This window comes from Streptopelia decaocto (assembly GCF_964273445.1).
Source record: "Streptopelia decaocto genome assembly, contig: HAP1_SCAFFOLD_51, whole genome shotgun sequence".
In the NCBI taxonomy this organism is placed as follows: Eukaryota; Metazoa; Chordata; class Aves; order Columbiformes; family Columbidae; genus Streptopelia; species Streptopelia decaocto.
This window is the reverse complement of record NW_028117052.1, coordinates 466,054-481,123: the sequence shown is the minus strand read 5'-3', so window position 1 is coordinate 481,123 and position 15,070 is coordinate 466,054. Positions and strand designations below refer to the sequence as shown.

The 15,070-nt window shown below is 53.1% G+C and overlaps 1 protein-coding gene across 1 annotated transcript; it reads right to left on the bottom strand.

Annotated features, from left to right (window-relative positions):
* Nucleotides 1-9,616: 9,616 nt before the first annotated feature.
* On the bottom strand, nt 9,617-14,047 carry LOC309451935 (ubiquitin carboxyl-terminal hydrolase 42-like; the record flags this gene model as incomplete). Its single annotated transcript, XM_082076631.1, has 11 exons — nt 9,617-9,694; nt 10,659-10,755; nt 11,005-11,105; nt 11,323-11,463; nt 11,718-11,829; nt 12,067-12,149; nt 12,688-12,758; nt 12,919-12,986; nt 13,129-13,231; nt 13,307-13,417; nt 13,861-14,047. The coding sequence occupies 11 exons, from the start codon at nt 14,045-14,047 to the stop codon at nt 9,617-9,619; spliced, it is 1,152 nt and encodes a 383-aa protein (XP_081932757.1).
* Nucleotides 14,048-15,070: the final 1,023 nt, after the last annotated feature.

Genomic DNA, 15,070 nt, shown 5'->3' with positions numbered 1-15,070 from the left:
CATTGTGAAGTGGGACTGCAGCCTATTGATCTAGATGTAAAAATTCATACGACTCCAGAGAATGCTGTGTGGTTTTGTACCCTGACCTCCTCCTATGTTACATCCTTTGCTAACATCAGATTCTCGAGCTCCTGTATGTCAGGTATCTTCAGTGAACACCTGTGTTTTATCTAGAGGAGACAGCTCTGGAACAATGTTATTGGTGTCAAAGACTCACCATCCGACTGAAGTCCAATCTGAAAAAGTGCAGGCCACGACTTTCCAGTCTGTGTAGGCAATGAGCCCACAGCAGGTTGTTAAACCCAGAGTGACACCAGCTGACGGAGCTGGAGCAGCAGCGTGTGTATTACTGGAAGGTGACATCATCTCACATCTTTGGAACTAATGCGGCAAGTGAAACCATCTACTGATAATGCCTGGCTGAATAGCTCGTGTAACTCCTTGGCAAGATGAATGGGACACCTGATTATTGCAGAAATATGTTTTTTCCTTTTTCTGTATGTGTTTATTGTGTGCCCCTGTAAATTGCTCTGTGCTACACCTCACAAGCACAAATGAACAACGCTGGCTTCGTTGGCCCCAGCAGAAGCAAGAACCTGAGCGAGGGGGTGGAATATATGGGGAGATAGCGAAAGATTTGGCAAGGTGATTAGTTAAATGTAAATACACTCCAGTGACTTGCACCTGCCTGTAGAAAGGGATCACACAGACACTTTTAAATTAGCCAGTGTCACACGCTGCCTGTAAAACATCTCCACCTACAGACACACTCACCCATCCTGCGCAGCACTCAGAACCTCCTCATCCACCACAGCTCAGGTGGGAACAAAACGAATCCTCCTGCTCTCCCCACACCGAGAGCAGCCAGTTTTCCCTGCAAGCACAACAGCAGCTCGTGCGCTGCATCTCCCAACCACGCTCGGTACCGCAGAAGCTTCGGCAGCGCTAACCAGGACAGTCTGTACTTGTGCAAGTGATGAGCTCGGTCTCAGCACAAGGGCCGGGACGGCTGCAGCGCACAGGGAGAGCGTTGTAGCTGTTTCTCCTGGAAGGCAGGGCTGCAGGAAAGGAAATAAATTAGTTTTTCAGGAACAAGAAGAACACATTCAAATCACCAGGGAAAATCTGGAACAAAACACTAAAAGCCCAGGTTTTGCAGGGAGCTGGAAAAAACACCTAAAACCTGTCCCCGGACTCTTCCGTTTTCCGTCTTGCAGACAATTTCCTCACTCATCGACAAGGGCACGTGAACACTCCAGGGGTCTGTCTGTCTACTGCGGGTAAACACAAACACCACCTTTTCAGCTGGTCCATATATCCCCAGATAGAAGCAAATGAACTCAAACGCTGTCGCCTGCCAAGAGCTTTGTCACCTCAAACATTATCTGCAGGGCCCGCTGGACAACTGCAGAGCGGGCGACTCACCCATCCTGGGCCACAACCTCGGCTGCCTGGAACCTTCACGGCTCTCTCAGAAATCTGGGCAGGAGTCAAAACCATTCTGGTTCAAGAGCAAGACCAGCTCGAGCTCAAGTTTCCTTTTGCATTCTCACACCTGGAAGCTCAATCATAAAGGCTCCACGGGTCCACACCAACGGAGCTCTCCCAACAGGCACTTCCAGTCATTCATGCCCAAGCCAACACGTCACTGGAACCTGGCTACGCATTTTCAAACAATGTCCTTCTGGAGTCCAACCGATGCTGGGGTCGATTTTCTCCTTCAGAAACCCACAAAAATCCAAGCAATACAAGACGTGCTCCTCTCTGCTCCAACAGCTCTCAACCTCCTGCACTTCAGCTTTCATGGCATTGCAGAAATAACAGAACAAACCCCAACGCAAAAGATTCAAGCAGAGCACCCTCCTTAAAAAGCAAATCCCAACATGAGTGCTCATTGCAATCAAAGGAAGCTGGGACACCGCCCTTCAAACGCTCTGGCTGTGCAGCCTGGACGAGACGGTGTCTGCGGTTCAGCAACATCCACGCTCGTCACGACCGGCTGGTGCCGTCACCCCCAAATCTCAGCAGCAGCTTTTGTTAACTCCGGTTAACAGCTTTGGGTACCCAGAGCTGCCTTCAGCTCATGTGAAAGCGTCTCCTCGTAACGCCCAGTGTGAGCCCAAGAACGACGCCTCCCTAACGCACACACTGAGGAACCTCAAACAGTGCCCCCTTCTCCATGGGCTGCGTCACAGCCTGTGACAGAAAGGGGATTCCACAGCCTGGAAAAGCTCCCCAAGGAACTGGAGATTCCTGGGTCTCAGAGTAATTCTAGAGCTCAAGTGGTGACAGACATCAGCTCCAGCTCAGATAATACATGCCAACACCCATCACTGACCCAAGAAGGCAGCTCCTCCCGTCCTGCCCAATGGCTTCAAATCCAACACACTTTGTCCCTCCAACAGGACGCAGCTTATTTCTCTGTCTTCCTTGAGATGAACTAGAGATAACTGAAAAAGTCTCTGTCCCGGCTCTGAAAAAAACCCCAGCCCGAAGATCCCAACTCTCCTTAAAGACACAGCATGACGCTAATGGAATAGTTTCATTGACCAGTCTGGGTGTCAGTCAAGCTCTGCCCCATCCATCCCCTCTTCCCAGCTCCTCACACCCGCGGGCAGAGCTCAGACCTTGGCTCTCAGACACCAACAACTAAAAACTTTAACTCTGTCCCTGGTGTTCCTCTTGTTCTCAAACTGAATCCAAACAATGACTGTGCCAGCTATGAAAAAGAAAGGCTTCTAACTACATGGAGAAAATTGACTCACTTTCCAGGCGTCTCACCTACACAAACCAGATTCTAAAGGCTGATGCACTTCCCCGGGCACAAACCAGCCATGTAGCCAAAGCATGAAAACTCTGCCCCATTGCTGCCATGGTTGTTACCTGAAAACGATTCACCTGTGCTGCTGGTGCTCAAGGGAGACAGAACACAGAACAGCATCCACCACCTCTGACTATTTCTTGGAGCTTAATCCAGCAACAACCACAATTCTCAGCTGCCCAGTGCTTTACATGGAAATGCAAATGCAACAGGCAGTGCTAGAATCTGGATCACAGACATTTTGGGGTTCTTTGAGCTTGCTTTCACAAGCAGAGCAGAATTGGCTCCAACTAAAGTGGTATCTCCCCTCTTTGGCTAAATATCTAGTTTGAGTTAGCCAAAGGCCAGTGACCAATGAAGACTGAACACTTACCCCTGGGATTGCCCCCAGGCTCAGGAACAGGATTACACCAAGAGGCTTGATCACCATGGACTGCAGGAACCAAACAGGGAGTCAAACATGGGTGAGGAGCTTCCATGGCATGTTGTGATCTCCTTCTTCCTCAGTCACCTGCAGTGATGGGAGGGGGTGAGGTAATGACACAAGACACATACAAAGGTGTACGTTCCCACAGCTAGATATGGAACATGGGTGACCTTTTTGCTGAGACCTAGCAGGTTTGCAGGCAAATAGTATTTATGACTTGTCTGTGTAACACCACCAAGGCACAAAAAGCTTTTGAAAAGCCTCTGAGATGATCTTGGGTACAATCACACGTGAATAACCTATTAAAATATGAGTGTTTATTCCCTCAAGCAGACAGACAGTGACAACTTACCTCTGAGACAGCCCAAGGCTCATAACCAGGATCCAGCTGAGAAGCTCGATCAGCTCTGCCAATGCCATGGCTTGGAGTCAAGTACAGATCAGAGAGGTTTCCAGGCTCACAGAGCAATACTCCTGCATTTCGAGTAAAAAAGGACATAAAGAAGAGAGAAAAAACAAAAAAAAACACAGCACAACATATTTAGGACAACAATGCCCATATATTGCAGAGAAATTGCCCTATTTAGGGAGAAAACTGGAAAAATGACTAAATACTCCAAATATTTGGGGGCTAAATTGGCCAATACAGGCAAAAGATTCTGAGTATTTGGGCTAAAAGTGGCCAAAAGAGGCAAAAACATCCACATTTGGGAGCAAAAATGCTGGCAAAGGTGAAAATATTCTGTATTTGGGAACACGGCACCTCCATTAGGGGAAAAAAAGGGCAAAAGCACCTGAGTATATCCGGTAAAAAGAGCCAGAAATAATAAAGCACCACTAGATTTGGATCAAAACTGGCCAAAAAGGGGTATAACATCCCCAGATTTGGAGTGAAATTGGACCAGAAAGTCAAAGTATGCCCAGATTTGAGTAAAAAGCGGCCAAAAGTGGCCCAAACATCCCCAGATTTGGGTATAAACTGGACTGCAAAGCCAAAGAACTCCCAGATCTAGGCAGAAATGAACCCAAAGGGCACAAATGTGCCCAGATTTAGCTCAAAACTGGCCCAAAGGGCCAAAGCAATCCCAGCTTTGATTTGCAACAGGCCCAAAGGCTCAAAGCGTGCCCTGGGATGGGGCCGTGTGGCACGACGCTGGGGGACAGGGAGGGCCCCACAGGGACTCAGTGCTGGTTTCTGGCCCTGTGCCACCACTCCCAGCCCCTGCTTGCCCAGAACTTGCCCCTGAAGCAGCCGCAGCCCCTCTCCCCTCCCTGCGGGGCGTCTGCCCCCTGCCCACACCCTGGTGCTGCCTGGCTCGCCCTGCCCAGCCCAACCCGGCTGCTCTCCCGGCCCCGGCCCCAGCCCTGGCCCCACTGCTGCCCTGCTGAGCTGCTCGGGGCTGGTGCTGGCACTGCCCGCCCACCTGCTCCCTGCGCTCGGCTGGAGCAGCCTGGGCGTCCCGGGCTGGCAGGGACACCAGGAGGAGGAGGAGGGTGAGGACCATGGCCCCCACGCTCGCACCATGATGCTGCTGCTGCCAAGACACAGCACAGCACGTCACCGTGGGGCTGTGACTTCACAGTCACATTGGAATCACTAAATCTGCACACTACTGCATGGCCTTGTTCTACACGAGCATGGAAGGAACAGAAGTGGAGAAGGATGCACCTATTTGGGAGGCAGCACTGCCTATGGGAGTGCACAGGCTCTCACTTCTTGCTTCCCAGAAATCAATCAATCAATCGATCAATACCAAAAGCTCCATATTAAGACTAAATTAGAAAAAAAAAAGCGAACTTCAAGGGTCTTTACTTGTAACTATTTTTGTCAGGCAGCTGTCTAGGAAGAAACGAGCTTTTCCTGCTAGTTTTACCACAGCTTCAATGCCTTTAAAGCCACCACTTCTTACCTCTGCTGCTCCAACACAGCCTCACAGCCCAGCAAAGTCATAGTGCAGGCAGAAACCTTCATCATAAAAAGAGGGAGAGTCAGAAACACGTTACTCTCAAAAGCAGACACTGTCAACTACTCTTGCTCTTGCTTACCAAATTCAGATAGTGTTAGAAAACAACAACAAGGAAGCGAGATTCTTATTCTATGGACCCCATTATATGGACCATTCAACATCAAGTCCAACCAGAGTCTGAAACTCCGAATAAGAAATATCATCTTAAAATTTCTAGGAAAATGAAGGGCTTTCAAGTGGCGACATCAAAAAATGTTCATAAAAGCACCGCCATGCAAGTGCACAGCCCTGATCACAGACCACCTGCCCTGGTACCTAAGGCAGTGATGTTCTCAGCTGATTCGCAGTCACTGACGTCTGAAAAACAGCACAAAGTCTCATTTGTTTTCGTGCCAAACATGTAGTTTGGAACTGAAACAGGCAAGAAAACCATCTACAGTCAGTCTGGTTTCATTTGAGGACATCAGGACAAGTTGAGTTCACATTCACCAGGAATCACAGCAGGTCCCACCCGTCCCTGCAGACCCCAACACCGCTCCTGTGCAGGGTCCCGAGGAGCAGTAAGCACAGAACAAGAAACCTCCCTTCCAAAGAAGGCCCACAGCTGCTCTTCCAACAAGCTGCATAAGCAGCAGCTGAGAACAACTTCTGCTGTAGCTGCACCCAGCTCTGCTGTCTGCAGAAGGAGACCAGCTCCTAAATGATCCCCAGCCCTACAGACACAGATCTTCCCCAGGGCAGGGATGAGGAAACACCAGAGTGCACGGACACCTGGTCATTCAGTTGAAGCTGCTGGGGAGAAGGACAGAGGACTAGAGAGAGACAAATCAGACAAGAGAGAAGACAGAGGAGCCCAGAGAGAAAGAAACACACAGGGAAAAGGATGGAGAGATGGAGAGATCAAGGCAGAAAGGGTCAAGGAGCTGATGAGACAGGGAGGAAGAAACAGCAGCGCTGAGGAGCAGGACAGAGGGATGGGGAGGCGGGAGGAGAAGAAGCAGGAAGGGGGTAGAGAAAGACAGGGAGGGGGATATACAGATGGAGAGACAAAAAGAAAGGCAGGGAACAGAACAAAGGGACTGAGAAACAAAGCAAAATTCAGATCAAAATGAAGAGACTGGAAAGGGAAAACATGCAGCAATGAGCTGGAGGAAGAGGAAAAGAGGGCTGAGGAGCAGGAAAGAGGAAGAGAAGACAAAGAAAAGGCAGAGCCAGCTGGACAGGGGTGATATAGTGAGAAGGGATGGGGCTGGGAACAGGCAAGGAAGACAGAAAGAAAACCAGGACAGAAAGACATCAAGAAGGCAAAGGGGCAGTAATCTGGACAGAGATGGAGAAAGAAGAACAGGGAAAGGGAAGACAGGCAGAAAGACAGAGAGGGAGCAGGAGAGACAAACAACAATAAGGGCTGGGGGCAGGACAGAGATTGGGGAAAAAATCCTGGGGTGGGCAGCAAGATGGAGAGGAAGTGAAAAAGAAGAGGGGCAGGAATAGATGCAGGGAGCAGGACAGAGGGATACGGTGAGAAATGATGGGGCACAGAGCAGGACAGAGCAACAGACCAGAATGACGACAAAGAGAAACCAGGGATGATGAGAACACAGAGGGGTGGAGACGGAGAGGGAGATACGAGAAACCCTGCACAGAGATTCAGAAGGGTGGAGGAATAGGTGAGGAAGCAGCAGAGGGACAGAGAGAGAAGAGATGAAGAGGAAGAAGGGTACAGCAGGAAAGAGGAGGGAGCAGGGAGGGACTGGCACACAAAACAGGGTGAAATGTCCCCAAGGGCCCAGGAGTCACCACACTTTCTGCTCTCTGCACTGCCAGGCAAGCTGTGGAGTTCAGGCACTTCTGTCTGTCTGTCTTCTCCTCCCCTCCTATTCTGTAGCTCCAGTCGCTCGCCCATCCTGCACCTAAGAGAACACATCGGTGTTCTACAGCTCTTACACCACGAGGCTTCCCAGATACACACCACACACACACACTCTATGGCCGTACAGTAATTTTCCTCACTGACACAGACCCTGCGGGGCACGTTTGTGATCTGCTCTGCTGAGGCTGCTCACAGGGACTCTTCCTCACCCAGAGGGGCAGCTGTCTCTGTGCAGCTGGAGCAGCAGCTGTGGGGATCCCCTGCACTTCACCCTCCAGCTGCTTCCCCTTCTCCTGCTCTCTCCAGCTCCAGCCCCAGCAGCTCCTCTCCAGCAAGTGCCCCCTGCCCCCGCCCAGGAGAACAAGGCCAGAGCAGCCCACGCACACCTGAGCCAGAGGCAGCAACAACAGCCCCAGGGCCCCAGAGGGAGGAAAAAGGGCCCCAGGGCTGGGCCGGGGGCTGCTCAGCCTTGGGGCAGCTCCACGGCCCCCACGGCAAAACTCACCCTGGCCGCCCGCAGAGCAACCACCTGGGCTGCGCCACCATTGGTCGGGAGGGCTGTCAGTCTCCTCCCTTGAGCTGATCCTGCAGCTGATTGGCTGCCTGGGCTGTGACTCTCTCCTGGTTTGGGGCCCACCCTGCCCTGAGGCGATGCTTTCTCTGATTGGCTGCCTGAGGGGTCACTCCCTCCATAGTGTCTGCCTTCCCTGAGGCACTGTTTCCTCTGATTGGCTGTCTGGGATTTCCCACTTGCTCTCCCCACCAAATGATTGGTCAGACTGTTTGTCAATCATCCATGTGCCGCACTCCCACCAGGTGTGATTGTTGCGCCAGCACAGCCTGCCCCTGATCACTGCCCAGTTTGTTCCACTGTCACCAACTGTCCTGCAGGTCTCAAAGCTTGATTGGCTGCTTACATTTCAATCACATGACTTGCCCTGCCTCCTCAAATGTGATTGGCTGCATTTCATCCACTGACTGTCCACAGACTTCCGGGCGGTTGTTGCCGGGCAGCGAGCTCCACCTGAAAATGAGGCTGTGGGCCCTGAGCAAAGGCCATGGGTGATGAAAGACACGTGGGGACCCTAAACATGAGGATTTGGCCCCAGGAAGGAGGCTCTGGGCACTCAGAAGGACGGGCAGATGCTACAGATGGCGCTTTGGGCCCTGACCACGAGGGGACCCTCTTGGTTCCCACCCGAGCTGGGTTTGGTGCCCGTGACCCCACGTTCCAGTGTCTGCTGTGCTGTCTGACCGCAGGGGCCTCTTGTCCTGCCAAACTTCTGCTGCAAATCCTGCTGTAGGAAACAATCGCCTTGCCAAGAGAACAGCCCGGGCAGGATCTCTCAGCAAAGCGTATTTTATAAACCATTTGGCAAGACCAGGTGTTCTACCCAAAGACAGGCACCGGGAATAGGACAAAACCCCCCGCTTACATATCCACCGGTCCAGCTGCACATCCCTTCCCTGCTCCCCATTGGCTGGCACTGCAGGGTTACAGACCACCCACTGCTTGCCTCAGTCTACCTGTCTCATTCATCTAACTCTAACAACCCTCTAACCTTACTGATTTATTCAAAATATGGATTCCTGGCTCTTTGGTTACCCTTCCCCCTAGATTAACTTTTAAAATACAGTAATCAGTTTGGATTCTGGGATTATTTCAAATGGACTTTGTTTTACGTTACGGATTCGTAGGCTGATGTCTCTGAGTCCTTCCCCTGCTGGGGTCAGGTGCCAGATCAGTTCCAAAAACAACATTCCCCCTTCCAATGGCTCCTTACAACTCCACATTGAAACAGAAGAGACATCAAGATGGGCACACACAACACACAGCTCCCAAAACCCACCACAGAGACTTCTCAGAATGGGGATTTCTCCAATTGCCTCAAAACCCACAGAGAAGCAAACATCCCATAAATGAGACACACGAGGCCACCAAGAGTTTGTTTTTAACCGTGTCTTTGGCTTTTCTGCCCGCTGGTGCCCAGTGAGTGTTTCTGAGCAGCGATCCCAGCCGTGGCACGCAGGTTGCAGCTCTTCCTCCAGGGGCCTGTGGGCAGGCGGGCCAGCAGCAGAGCTGCCCGTGGCTCTGGAAGGGCTCTCTGAGCTCTTCCTGCCACAGGCAGCACTGGCTGCTGGTGCCCTTGGGGCAGCTTGGTCCCTGATGGGGCAGCTTTGCTGCTTCCTGGACTCTTCCTCCTCCTCTTCCTCCTCTCCGGCATCACAGGCGTCAGATGCTGTGTCCTCCCTCATCCAGGCTGCAATCTGCCCCCGTCACCACCGACCGCTTTCCTCATCTGCATCTCCAGGGCACTGAAGCCTTCCTGCTCCTCCTCCTCCTCTGTGCTGAGGGGTCACAGTCCGTGATCTCCACAAATTGCCTGTGGAGATCATAGCGGCGCGGCGGTGATCTGCTCCGCTCCCTCTGCCTCAGCTGGGTCTGCCCCCGAGCAGCTGTGGGTGCAGAACGACACCGGGAGTTGCCGCTGGAGGGCCCTGGAGCTGCATCATGCCTTAGGGCTCGGTCACACCGTGGAGGACTTGTTCTCCAGCTCCTCGTCCTCCTTGCTGAGCGATGCTGGTCTGTGATCTCCAGAAACCGGCTGCGGAGATCATAGTCCCACCGCGGGGATCTGCTCCGATCTCTCCGCCTTGGCCGGGTTTGCCCCTGAGCAGCTCTGGTGGCAGGAAGAGACTGGGAGCTGCTGGTGGAGGGCACTGGAGGTGCTGGTGCAGGCTGGGCGCTGCCATCGGAGGGTCTTGGAGCTGCCTCGTCCCTGTGAGTGGGATCACAGCTCAGGGGACTGGTTCTCCCCCTCCTCCTGTCTGAGTGTTCGTAGTCCCCGGTCTCCACAACCCAGCTGCGGAGATCCTTGCCCCAGTGCGGGGATCTGCTCCTGGGCCGCTCCCTGGCACCGTTCTCCTGGCAGTGGGCAGAAGGGCTGAATCCCTGCTCCTCTTTGCTGCTGTCCTCTCGTGCAGAGTGGAGCACACGCTCACGGGGGTGACAGCGCAGCGGGCACGCAGCTTTCCTTCTGAACACCAGCCTGAGAAAGCCGTGGAAGAAGTGACGCAAGCAGGAGCCCACGGAGGAGCTGCTGTTGATCCTGCCTGGCCAGATGGGCCACGACCAGCCTGCAGCTGCCTCCTGCGCTCCTGCCCGGCTTTGCTGGCTGGTGATGGTTGGTGCGGATGAGCTGCTGTCCTCTGGAGAGTCCTCCATGCCCCCCACCATGTCCTGCAAAGAGAGCTGTGAGAAGCTCCTGCCCTTTCCTCCTGACAGGACCCACCAGTGGGGAACCCCCAGAAGCTGTGAGGGGACAGATAAGGGCTTCTCAAAGGCTCCTGGAGGCTGCAGAGGGGCCAAGGAGGACAAATGGGATGGATCCAGGTGGATGCTGGGCGTGGGAGCCGTGCTGCAACTGTGCAGAAAGCTGCCATGTGGGAGGGAAAAGAGAGTGCTGCCAAGATTCCCAAAAGAAACCCGCTGTCCATCTGGTGCCCTGACCACCTCCTCACAGCCGCCTTAGTCCTATGGGGCAGATGCTGCGGTCCCACAGAACGCACCTGCTTGCTGCCGGCCGCCCACTGACTGAGGTGGGAACGGGCTTCTGGTGGTGCTGGTGAGGAAGAAGCCCTTTGTCCAACTTCCAAATCAGAGCACCTGGGGAAAAAAAGAGGGATCTCTGTTGAGGGCTGTTCTTGCAGCCTCCTCTGGGTTCCGGCATTTTCTTGGAACAGTTTATATGACAGGGAGAAGATGCAACTAAGACCACAAATGGGAAATGTGGTTGGGCTGAACAATGCAGGTAGTAATTGTCTGCTATGACAGAAACGCTCAGGAGGATGAGAAGAAAAATAGCAAGCCAGGAAAAGGAAATGTGTTCTGAACACAGTTTAAACTTGTGATTACCTGATGTAAAACAGTAAATAGGCTTGCTGCCTGAGGACTGTGTCACTGTTGCAAAGATTCACAGTCTCATCATTCATGTGGTACCACAGTCCATCACTGGCCTGCAAAGAAAAGCGTCGATATCTGGAGATGAATGGCACGGCTTCTCCACAAAACACAGGCCAAAAACTGCCAAACCAGAAGTGTTCAAAACATATGCATTCCAGCCCCTGAGGAAACCTTCTCCCCTCAAATCCTTGGCTGTCAGTAACACGGCCAGGAAAGTCAGTTTTCCCCAGGATACATTTTTCCCTTGTTCAGAAGGAAGTCGCTTTTCACCTTTATGTAGCAGAAGTAGTGTCCTGCACGGCAGCTGTCACCTTCATGCACCAGGACGGCGTATAATGAGTAGAGGAGCGGTTCTCCGGCTGCCTGAGACATGTACGGGCGAAGATCCAGGTACTGTGGGTACTCCACAACCTACGGAGAGACCAGGAGGGCTCAGCAATGACCCTGGAACACTTCAGGACACAGCAATATGTCATGAGTTGGGTGGCAGGAAACTCATCTGGACCAAAGCAGCTCTGTGGGAGCAGAGGACACATTTGTCTTCCCACAGGAACTGTCCCCAGAAGGGAACATGAAAATCTCAACATGAGCAGATTGCGACAGAGCGTCCGGCTTTGGGAAACCCGCTCCAGGAAGAGCACGTTGCACTCCAGTTGTGCACACACCTTGCTGATCTTGTCGCCGGTGAAAGCTTCAAACCTCTTCAGACACACCGTGAGAACCTTGGGCGCGCCATGGACTGTGAACCTCTTGGAGGCGGCAGTCATCTTGTCACACCTTGAAAGCCAGGACAGAGCCAAGGGCTGAAACACACCATTTTTTCCCCCAAAGGCCAGACAGCCTTTCCTGTCTCACACATCCCTGTGCTCTTTTAAGGCTATTCAGTACCATAATGCCATGTTTAAAAACCTGCGTCTCATTACTGTGCCTTAATCCAATGTGAAAAGCTGACTTCTGCTCAATGACACCTTCACACAGGATCCAGTATGAATACATCATCAATAATAGCCTTACTTGCTACATTTAAAGCAGTTTTCACCATCCAGGTGCTCAGGTTTCACAAAGTCTTCCAGAGCTGCGGTGACAGATGCGGCTGCCTGGAGGAGTGAGAAGGGAGAGCCCTGAGCTCTGGGAAATTCCCACACCCAAACAGTTACGAGGAGTTTACGCAAAAAAAAAACAGCTCGATGACCCTGAGGAGACCCACTGTGAACCCGCAAGCAGCGCCCAGGAGGCAGAAAGAGGGTGTGATGCTGAACATCTCCCTCATTTCTCAGGGATTCCCAGGGTTCTCCACCTCTTTGTGGCACCGCACAGTTCAGCTACGATGGTATGGGTGTCACCAGTGATGGAAACAACACCCCCACGAGCCTGGGAGCCAGACGGGTGTTGAGGGGGGGCAAGGGAAGAAGGAGGAGGGTATGTCACAGTGCAGAGAGGGGCACGTGTGCCTGTCCAGCTGAAACCAGCATCGACAGGGAGACCACTGCCATGGCCTCTGCAGAACACAGTCCATTCCACCTCCTGCCCACCACCAACCTCTCTTGTCAGACACAGTCTTAAGCCAACTGTGTGGAATCTGGAAAGCTACAGGGGCCTTGGGACATCTTGAAGCACAATTACAAACTCTCTTACTTTGATATCCAGAGGAACATCCAGGAAGGCCTCGTAGGAATCGGACACCGCTTGGCAGCTCCAGCATGTGACTGGAAGGCAGATGGAAATGCTCAGCAACAGGGGAAGTCAACTGACTGTGCCGGGTTACCCTCTTCACGCCCACTGCACCAATCACACCATCGGCTGTTGTCGCAGGCAGACAGGAGGGCACAGACAATTCCAAGGAGAGCAATAGCTGTGGAAAAGTACCTCTGGATCTCAGAAAGCCCCCAAAGATCTGATGGACGATGGTAGTGGCTTGAGAGGAGATGTCCAAGCTGCAAACCAATGGGAAGGTGGAGTTATCTCCTCCCAGAGTCTGGCTTTGTCTGAAAGCCCTGGGCATAGTTCTCCTTGAGGGGAGGACATCAAGGACTCCAAAGGGCTTGGGAACGCTGGAAACACAATTTGCTTGCTTACTCTCTGTTTCCTCTCAGACAAGCTCTCTGCATGGCATCCACGATGCAGCGTAAGAACTCGTGGGCATCCTCCTGCCTGCCATGCTCGAAATTTTCTCCTATTTCTAAGAAAGAAGAAGTTACTAGTTCTCTCCTACAAGAACGGCATCAATCATGTCACAGCACCTGCACGGACTCACGTGTGAGAACATCGACGACAGCCCAAGGCTCGATGGCACTGGCTGAGGAATGCAGGACCTGTTGAACGTGCTCTTCCATCCTGCACATCACGCAGAAGATTTTCCGGCGACCTGAAGAGGGAGGGAGGAATGGGAGAGGGAAGCTCCTGAGGTTTGCAAAATATCCACAGCGATGGGAAACGTAATTCAGGTCTTGCAGTTTAAGAATTCTCCATTCCTCCCAAGGTGCCCAAGTCCCAACAAGCCCGGGACATTTTAATGCACAGAAAACTTTCTTCAGGGGGATGCTGAACTGACGGAAGCTTTCTGTGCAATAAGCAAAGGAGTTTAACTTGCAGGAACAGGGACCAAGAGCCTGGGATAGAAAGAGGTGCCTTTCTGAAGATGAACACATCCAGATACAACAAGCTGCTTCTAGGCTTGAGTGTTCAGAGAACACCAACTCAGGGAGCTGACAAAGGAGGGCCACTTTTCTCCTAGATCGGCTTCCAGATTCTGGAAGCCCTTGGGCCCTGCTCAACAGATGTACAAGGAATGTTGCCAAAAGTACTCACAGGCCCGGCTGTGCTCCCCAGAGAGCAGGTAGTTGGCCAGAGGCGGGGTGTAGGTCAGGCACTGCAGGACGGAGTTGAGGAAGCACGTGTTGCCCAGGTTGTGCAGTCCCGCTCCAGCTCTCTGGCTGTGCTGCCAGGCCATGCAAATCTTCTCTGGGGGAAAGAGGATCCTCTGCGGCGGAGCCATTCCCTCAGCAACGACTGCCAAGAAACCACATTGGAAGAGAGATGAGTCCATGTTCTTGCACAGAAGCAGATTTAAAAGTTGAGTTCTGTACAGGAGCACCCAGGAAAACAAGCTCTAAGCTCCCACACAGAAAAACTGGGGGAAGCCTAACACTGCTCTTGAAAGTTCCTGGTCAAGGAGCAGTTTTGGAAAACAGCGTGTGCCCCTGCTCACTTTGCCAAAAGTGCAACAACTCTACACTCTGACTTCTGTGCCCTGAGCAACCTTCCTTTCCCTCTGGAGTCTTGACCTGGATCATCCCCCGGCACAGTCTCCCTGTGCGTGTCAGGGCTGCAGGGTGCCCGGCAGACGGGCTGCGATGCTGGAGCCAGGCAGGACGGGGAAAGCCCCCAGTGCAGCGGGTGAGAAACTCGCTTCAGACGGGCAGGAAAGGTCCCCGTCCCACAGCACGGCTGCCTCCTGCCTGCCCAGCTGCCTCTCGCTGCCCGTGCCCTGCAGCAGGAGCTGGGTCCCCTCTGCCAGCACAGGCTGTGCTGGGGCCGGCTCCCAGCTCGGAGCAGCCCTGGACTTCAGGCAGCATCATGGCCAACACCTGTGGAACCCCCCTGCCAGCGTGCAGGGAAACGTGGTCCTGGTGTTGAGCAGGGAGCGCTCGCTGGCCCCCGCCCTGCCCAGACAATCAGGGCCCCTCACTCACCCATCTCCAGGTCCTGGGCCATGCACAGCTCCTGGGGCTCTGCTGGAGAGCTGCTCTCCTGGGGAGCCCTGTCCTCCTCCAGGGCCACCATGGGGCAGGTGAGGTGTTTGTCTGCCATCTCGTGGGTTTGGGGAAAGAGGTATGGGTGAGGAATTGGGAAGACTTGGTGAAACACCACGAGTCTGCCAAGGGCAGCCGGGAAAGACGTGGGCTGCACTTGGGGAGTCCTCAGCACAAGTCTGCCGGGGGCAGAGGGGAGTCTGCCAGGGGCAGCTGAAGTGAGGGTATGGTTGGACTCGATGATCTTAAAGGTTCGCTTCCAACCA